This window comes from Nothobranchius furzeri, chromosome 15 (assembly GCF_043380555.1).
Source record: "Nothobranchius furzeri strain GRZ-AD chromosome 15, NfurGRZ-RIMD1, whole genome shotgun sequence".
NCBI lineage: Eukaryota > Metazoa > Chordata > Actinopteri > Cyprinodontiformes > Nothobranchiidae > Nothobranchius > Nothobranchius furzeri.
This window is the reverse complement of record NC_091755.1, coordinates 43,009,837-43,018,991: the sequence shown is the minus strand read 5'-3', so window position 1 is coordinate 43,018,991 and position 9,155 is coordinate 43,009,837. Positions and strand designations below refer to the sequence as shown.

Below are 9,155 nucleotides of genomic sequence, written 5' to 3'. Positions count from 1 at the left end.
TGTGGCTCCGCGCATGCGCTGTGTGGACCGTGCCCGCCAGGGTGGTGATCTCTCTCTCTCTCTCTCTCTCTCTCTCTCTCTCTCTCTCTCTCTCTCTCTCTCTCTCTCTCTCTCTCTCTCTCTCTCTCTCTCTCTCTCTCTCTCTCTCTCTCTCTCTCTCTCTCTCTCTCTCTCTCTCTCTCTCTCTCTCTCTCTCTCTCTCTCTCTCTCTCTCTCTCTCTCTCTCTCTCTCTCTCGCGCGCGCGCGCTCGCGCTCGCTGGGAAAATCCGAGCAGGAGGAGAGCGGCGGAAGGAGGAGGAGGACTCCTTCAGACACATCGACACAGGAAGGTAAATAAAGAAGATAGGACTCCAGGGGCACGTGCCCCGGTTCCCCGGTGCGGGACAGCAGGGCAGAAAGCCGTCTCACAGATGTGTCTCCGACAGCGCAGCGGATCCCGCCCTCCGAACCGTCCTCATGCCCAGATTGTGAGTATCTGCTGCTGAGCGGGCTGGAAGTTGGGAGGGGAGCTGGTTTCAGGTCTCCTTGGTTCCTTTCCTCCTCCCCTCTCTTGCCTCCTTCCTCCGCCGGAGTGCCCTTTCGTTTCTTTTTTTCGCCTCCTTTCTCTTTGCGAGCGGTGAACGGAGCGAGCGAACCCTCCGGTTCGCCGTTTTCCGCCTCACTGATTCGGTTTTCTTCGTGACGTAGAGTCGAACGGGGGCGTTTCTGCCCCCCTGAGCAGAAAAGTAGCGGTTACCTTTGTTTTATGCCTGCTGAGGAGTCACCTGTTCCCGGGCCTCTGGCTCGTGGCACCTGGGTCATTCCAGAATTCAGGGACATTTTCTGTCCCACCCACTATAATCAAACAATCCATGCACAAAACCCTAAAACACATATTTACCTTCTAAATTATTGTTTTTCTTTAAAACAACTGTAAAATATGTTTCTAAATAACTTTGAAAATGCAAATGTCAAAGCTCCCTAAAATGCTGTTTTTCTCTTGTCCCACCGATGTCAAATAAAATGGTTAAAATACGTTTTAAATATACTTTTTTGCCTCATTTTGTTTACATGTGTTTGTAGTAATTGTTAAAACTATTACTATGATCATCAACGCATTTAAATAACACTAAAACAATGATTAATATTGCGATGACGATATTACTTGCGATAAATTAAAACTTAACTCAGGAACAAAAATAATCAAAAACAAAGAAGAAAAAATTCATAAAAATTAGAAAAGCAAAAGATGTGAGGAAAGGGGGGAAAAACGAACAAGAAAAGGGAATCAGTGGATCCCGGGAAAAGCAGAATCAGCAGAAAGAGCAGAACAACGCTAGCTCAGGTGTTTACTGTCAAAATTAAGTGTCGTCCGCCTCGGGGGCGGGACTCTAACCCAAGAGAACCCACCCAATTGGCCAAATGGGTGAAGAGCTCCTTGTTGATTTGTTAAAGAAACATCATGCTTCCTTTTGATAGAATCCATTATGCGTAGCAAACATCTGAGCTGGCCATTCATTGCGATTAGGGCTGCAACTAATGATTATTTTCATAATCGATTAATCTGTCGATTATTTTTTCGATTAATCGGTTTGTTATTGTTTAGCTATTTAACCTATACAAGTGATGAATACATTTCAGTTAAGAAAAAGAAAAACATAAGAGAATTGTGCAGTTGACTGCAATCTATTTTATTGCACATGAACACAGTCAGCGTTGTAAAAGAATAATTTTTTGGCATCAAAATATGAGAGGTAAATTCCATAAAAATAATGTAGAATCTAGAATAGAGTTTGTAAGTGGTATGCATTGCTGGGGGGTGAGTGTCTTGTTCCCCATGTAGTTGTCCATCATTGCTTGTTTTTTTCTGCATAAGAAACACAAATAGACTGAAATAAGTACACATATAAAATAAAGCAGCACACACACTACAACACTCAATCAATATTACATTATTTGAATTAATTAACAATATACAGTGATCATTTATTTTGACAAAAATGTGTTGTGAGGCGTTTTACAGCGTTGGATAGTAAAACAGCCTTTTAATAGTAAAAAAGGACTTTCTGAATTTCTCCTGTATTTAAAAATTGAAAGCGTACAACTATGCCGCGTTATATTCACCTGGACACAGCTCGTCTGTATATTTTTCTCCGCGGAGTTGTCCTTTTTTGAATGAGGAACATAGTTATGGGTTTGTGCCGTTTTTATCTTAACGAGAACATTCTTATAAACAGATGTGCTAAATTTGGCAAGTGCATGATACACAACACGGAGGAGATTCACGATTGCATCTAGCCAATCAGAAGTAGAACACCGTAGACTGACGCGGCAAAAAAACATGTTTAACATCCACTATAACGAACTCAGCTCCCAAATTTGATCTGCGTTAGCTTGTTTATTTTCTGTTACTTACCGGATTTACCGGACTTTCCTCTGCTGCATCAGCCCCCACATGTTTTCGTCTCAAATGTTCACTTTGGGACGTCGTGCTTCCGTGCCATGCTAGATGGTTTTTGCATATTTTGCAGGTCACCCGTCTTTTCAAGGCATCTAGAGTGAAGTGCTCCCATACTTGTGAGGTTTTTGTCCGGGGTTTCTCTTCAGTTTTGTCGCTTCTATTTTTCTTCCGTATTTCTTCTTGTTCCGCCATCTCTCACAGCAAGATGAGCGTCAGTAACGTGATGCGTCGTGAAAACCGAGGGCACTTATTGGCTCATTTCTTCTTCTACGGCTCCACTGGTAGATCAGTGGCTCATTACTGCCACACACTGGCGGCAAATTTAACAGATTGTAACAGATGTCAGATTGTGGTAAAAAAAGACTTTATGCGGTAAAATGTGATTAGTAAACAACTAATCGATGACTAAAAAAGTTGTTAACAATTTTAATAATCGATTATAATCGATTAAATCGATTAGTTGTTTCAGCTCTAATTGCGATGTTTATCTGTTCTTTGCGATATGCGTGTTGCGCATGCTGACATCGAGATAATGATATATTTGCGATATATTGTGCAGCTCTACTAAAAATGCATGGGATTTGTGTCCCACAACATATGTTCAACCCTGTTACCAAAATATTATTAGCGTAGCAGAAAAGGAGGGACAACGGGATGTCACATGACACAAAGATTATTACATCATCAAGCCCTTAGCTAACGCCATGGGTAGACCAAAGGTAAGTCCTCTCCTGTTTTTTAATTGTTTTCAGTCTAACCTGACTGGCCCACACTAACCCAAGCAACCCTGTTACTCTTTTTTTTGGCAATATGACATTTTAAATAAAATGTTTTCTGTAATTAATAATGTAATTAAAAATTTCCTTGATGCTATCAGTAACTTTACATTCCACAGCTAGCATCTATTACAGGAAAAAGCTAACATTAGCATTGAATTTTCAACCCTATTACAGTAATTAGTTTAACAGGGTTGTCTTTCTTTCAGTTAATTCAGAAAGGCCAATCCTTTATCGAGGGTAAAATTACATTATGTATTATTTTGCATTGTTTACTTGTTTAAAATATATTACTATGTTTTCATATATGTTCAGAATTGTACTATAAATTGCTGTTTTTTTCATTTTTGCCATCAGGTAATGTGTATGTCAGTATTGCAACAACCAGCTGGGTGGGATGATCAACTGAATGTTACATAAACAGTTTTTAGGTACATATTTACGTTATTTAAACAAACATTGTGAAAACTTTAAAACTGATTTCTACAGAGTTCTAGCACACCGCTGAGCTCTGCATAAAAACAAAGACGGTAAAGTGGTAGCCGTGATGCTGATGAACAGAGGAGACAGCAGTATTTAGAAAGAAAGAGCTGAAGTGGAAGATGTTGAATCAGGGAAGAAAAAAGGCAAAAAGATCGTAGCGAGAGAGCAGCGGACCTATCAGAGGTGTAATGACAGGAAAAAGTTACTTAAAGGATTCAACAACCCTCCAGTCAGCTCTCAACCTCAGACTTCAAGCTCAGGACCGGTTCAGCTTGTTGAGGAATGATATGTATTGAAGCATAATTCAGTAATGAAAAAACTAATATTGTTACAGTCATACAATAGTGATGACTATTTAGCCACAACTGAAGTGTTTAAGTCACAATGTGTTTATGTTTAGGCAACCTGGTGTCCCTTTGAGGACATGTCGACCCTCGTTGCACCTCCACACATCGTCATCTCACGCCACATGGCCATGCAAGAGAGTTATGGGATACTCTGGCCTGTCATGCAAACTGAACCTGGACAGTTTTCTACAGCAGGAATTCGTTTATGACTATTTTGGATATTCTCATTTTCATTAATGCCAGGTTTTTGGTCTTGTGTGGTTATGCATTTATTTATTTATTTATTGCCTATTGAATTTTTGTTCAGAAAATTTGGTTTCCTACTGATAAGTTCTTTTATCCTCTATCAAAAATGGGTTAAATTGTTCTACAAGAAAACTGTTAGGTATTTTGAATGAATAAACGCACCAATTACAGGTTAATATGCATTGGATGTTAATAAATGAAATATGGTGTTATTAAACAGCATTTGTGTGGTCCTGTCAGTATTTATTTGTCACTTATGTTATGATGTACAATCAAAAGTATTGTGTCCATTCCACCCTGTTACCATATCAGTTTAAATACAATTGTATAAAATTAGTGTCTAAACCAGGCTTTGACCTCTTGACCTTGTAATAGTTTTACAGATGTGATGCATAATAATTTAGAGCAAATCTTTGAAAATTATAACTGAAAAAATGTTTTAAAAAGACGTGAATTTGGAAAAGTTGCTCAAGCTAGATTCCAAAAGTTGCTTAAATGATTTTGGCTTGAGCCTTACTTGAAATTAAATAATTACTCAGTTAGAATTTCACATTATTTACAAACTATGAAGGATTAATCAAACCGTTTTAGAAAAAATATACTTTTTCAGGTTCCCGGGTATCCGTAACAGGGCTGCACTGGGAAGAGCGCCAAACAAATAAAAGATCTTTAAAAAAGTTTGCATAATCTGGACAACTCTAACCATTTGATGGCTTGATACTTGGTTTTTGTAATTACATGACAGAAAAGTTCAAATTAAATGATGCATTTTTTCAATGTTTTGTAACCCAAATTGTCCTCAAATTCTGGAATGACCCACCTATAATTTAAATCCAGATTAAAGTAGATTACATGTGTTCTGACTCTGAAGAGATACCTGTACGAGCAGCAGATCACATCCAACAGTGTTGGTGGTGCACTGACTCTGGTTCAGTATCTCAAAGTACTCTAACAACACAACAGGTTTTATTTTCCTTCAGCCAGTCTCTTATGCTGAGTGGTAGACTGTTCCAGTATTTAGTCCCAGTAATGGGTAGTGTGGTTTTTCCAAAAGCAGTGCACCTGTAAGGCACCTCACAGTCTTCTCTAACTGTGGCCCTGGTGGACATCCACTTGTAGACTGTGATTTAAAGGAACTTTACGGAGTTTTGAATTTTTATGCTTGCGATTGCCCCCTCGGGCCAAAAGCGTAATGGCAGCTTCAATAGTAGGCTCGTGCACGAGGCGCGCATGCTTTGACAGACCCAAGGTGTGAGCAAGTGTGTGTCCCAGTGAGAACTGGAGACCTGTACAGGGTGACCCCATGTCTCTCCTGGTTACTGGAGGAGTTGGACACCATGCTGCTGAGACCATAGTTTATTTATTTGTTTTTATTTCAAACATTTAAACATATAAAACAACATTTTAAACAATACATATACATTTGTTTGAAAAGGAGGTAGGTAGAAGTTTTCACTTAGAAAGGCCCTACCCCTTACCACACTGTGTCATTTTCAAATGGCCCTACCCCTTACAACACTATCGTTTTCAAAAGGCCCTACCCCTTACCACACTGTGTCATTTTCAAATGGCCCTACCCCTTACAACACTATCGTTTTCAAAAGGCCCTATCCCTTACAACACTGTATCGTTTCCAAAAGGGCCTACCCCTTACAAAATGCCCTACTCCTTACAACACTGTATCGTTTTCAAAAGGGCCTACCCCTTACAACATTGTATCATTTTCAAAATGCCCTATTCCTTACAACACTGTATCATTTTCAAATGGCCCTATCCCTACAACACTGTATTGTTTTCAAAATGCCCTACTCCTTACAACACTGTATCGTTTTCAAAAGGGCCTACCCCCTACAACACTGTATCATTTTCAAAATGCCCTGCTCCTTACAACACTGTATCATTTTCAAAATGCCCTATTCCTTACAACACTGTATCATTTTCAAATGGCCCTATCCCTACAACACTGTATTGTTTTCAAAATGCCCTACTCCTTACAACACTGTATCGTTTTCAAAAGGCCCTATTCCTTACAACACTGTATCATTTTCAAATGGCCCTATCCCTACAACACTGTATTGTTTTCAAAATGCCCTACTCCCTACAACACTGTATCGTTTTCAAAAGGCCCTATTCCTTACAACACTGTATCATTTTCAAATGGCCCTATCCCTACAACACTGTATTGTTTTCAAAATGCCCTACTCCTTACAACACTGTATCATTTTCAAAAGGGCCTACCCCCTACAACACTGTATCATTTTCAAAAGGCCCTACTCCTTACAACACTGTATCATTTTCAAAATGCCCTATTCCTTACAACACTGTATCATTTTCAAATGGCCCTATCCCTACAACACTGTATTGTTTTCAAATGGCCCTACTCCTTACAACACTATCGTTTTCAAAGGGGCTTACCCCCTACAACACTGTATCATTTTCAAAAGGCCCTACCCCTTACAACACTGTATCATTTTCAAAAGGCCCTACCCCTTACAACACTGTATCATTTTCAAAATGCCCTATTCCTTACAACACTGTATCATTTTCAAATGGCCCTATCCCTACAACACTGTATCATTTTCAAAATGCCCTACTCCTTACAACACTGTATCGTTTTCAAAAGGGCCTACCCCCTACAACACTGTATCGTTTTCAAAAGGCCCTACCCCTTACAACACTGTATCATTTTCAAAAGGCCCTACCCCTTACAACACTGTATCATTTTCAAAAGGCCCTACCCCTTACAACACTGTATCATTTTCAAAAGGCCCTACCCCTTACAACACTGTATCATTTTCAAATGGCCCTATCCTTACAACACTGTATCGTTTTCAAAAGGTCCTACCCCTTACAACATTGCATCGTTTTCAAAAGGGCCTACCCCTTTGAAAAAGAAAATTTTTTTAAATGTAGCTAAATCATGTTTTACACACCTTCTTCCCATCATCATACAGCGTGATTGGTCTGTCATAACAATAAAATGAAAATGAAAACCCAAACAAACAAAAAACAAACCCAAAAAGAGAAAAATAAACAAGTTGAAACTCATAACAAAGCTAAATCACTTGTCCCTACATTCCCCCTCTAACCCTCCACAGCTACAAACTGCTCATGTTCAGACTTATAATCGAAAAATGTTTTTTCTTTTTGTAGCCTATTTGTACCCTACTTCCCTTTCTTCAAATAGTTTGTTTTATGTGGAAGTTGGTCGTATCTTGCTTTGAAAATGATTTGAGTTGTTTTAAAACAAACCAAGTCTGGACATTTTTATTAATCCTGACTTTATAAATTATTTGTTTATTAAGCAGATTTAATCTACAGTACAGGCCAAAAGTGTGGACACACCTGTCTTATTCACTGTGTTTTGTTTATCTTCATGACCATTTACATATGTAGATTCTCACTGGAGGCATCACAACGATGAATGAACACATGAGAAGTTAAGTACTTAACCACAAAAGGTGAAATAACTGAAAACATGTTTTATATTCTATTTTCTTCTTAATAGCTACGCTTAGTTCTGATTACTGCTTTGCACACTCTTGGCCTTCTCTTGATGAGCTTCCAGAAGTAGTCACCTGAAATGGTTTTCCAACAGTCTTGAAGGACTACCTCTTGGAGCTCATCAAGCTCGAAGCTCATCATGATTGGCTCTGAACCAAAAGCATCAGTTCAGTGGTGAGTCTGTGTAATAATAATAATAATAATAATAATAATTATGATTAGGCTTGATGGTCCTAACCTTTAAACTGAGACTCACGTTACCTCTCAGAAGGTGCCTTCAGGAGTTTTTTTCTGTTCTTCTTCATGCCAGTTGGTTCACACTTCCTCTTCCTGTGTCTTTCCTCATTGCGTCTGTTGCCTACTTCCTCTTTTTGAAGTTGCTCATGTCCTTCCCTTCCCTTACATTTCTATCTTCTCCTTTTTTCTGAACATGTTATCTTTCAGCCTTTAATTTAAATCATTACTTTTAACGGTGGACATGATTGTGTGTGTGTTTTATTATCTAGGATCAGGGCTGTGTGTGTGTGTGTGTGTGTGTGTGTGTGTGTGTGTGTGTGTGTGTGTGTGTGTGTGTGTGTGTGTGTGTGTGTGTGTGTGTGTGTGTGTGTGTGTGTGTGTGTGTGTGTGTGTGTTCCTGTTATATTATCACTGCAATGAGGTTGGGTAAAATTTTAAATATAGTTGCTTGACATTTTAGTTGGGTAATAAAAATAACATAATTAAAGCATTCCACTGCACATCTAGAGCTGGACGATATGGACCAAAACATATATCTTGATATCTTTTAGCTGAATTGCGATATACGATATACATCTCAAAGTCATCCCTCCTGTAAAGTATTTACACGTTAACTCCCTTCAAGCTGTTTTGATAAATTATGTACATAGATTCTTCAGCAGAATAAATGCATAAATTGATTGGGTTCCTGTGTTCTGGGGCAGCTCCTGGATCTCTGGGACTTGGAGCTCCCCCCGTCTCCTACACATCTTTAGGGGGCAGATCTGTGGTCCCTCACACTCTCTGTTGGACGCTCCTATAGAGAAACCTTACGTAAACAAGTGCGTGTACACACACAGGTGCTCACATGGTGCTCTCATAAGTATGGACTTGGGCACGTTCAACACATGTCTTAAGACTATGGTGGGCACTAAATGCACTGTGATTTATTATCGTGATTCTTCAGTTAAACAATGTTGATTTTATATTTCTTCATCAAGTTGACGCAGTGATAGCTAGATCTTGTTGTATTGTTGTTGTGTCCCTTTTTTTTTTGTCTTTCTGCAGGTCTAGAGGCAGATTCTTGTTTATTTTTGTGGAAGCCCCCCCCCCCCCCCCCCTCCCACCTTTTGTCTCTTCCT

General features: G+C 39.3%; 1 protein-coding gene across 1 annotated transcript in view; it reads left to right on the top strand.

Moving 5' to 3' along the window:
- The first annotated feature begins 201 nt into the window (after nt 1-201).
- rgs19 (regulator of G protein signaling 19) overlaps nt 202-9,155 on the top strand; it is a 34,436-nt gene continuing 25,482 nt past the window's right edge. The window contains exon 1 of the mRNA XM_015975062.3: nt 202-468. Coding sequence (XP_015830548.1) covers nt 412-468 — 57 coding nt within the window. The 5' untranslated portion in view covers nt 202-411. The remainder of the gene's footprint in view (nt 469-9,155) is intronic.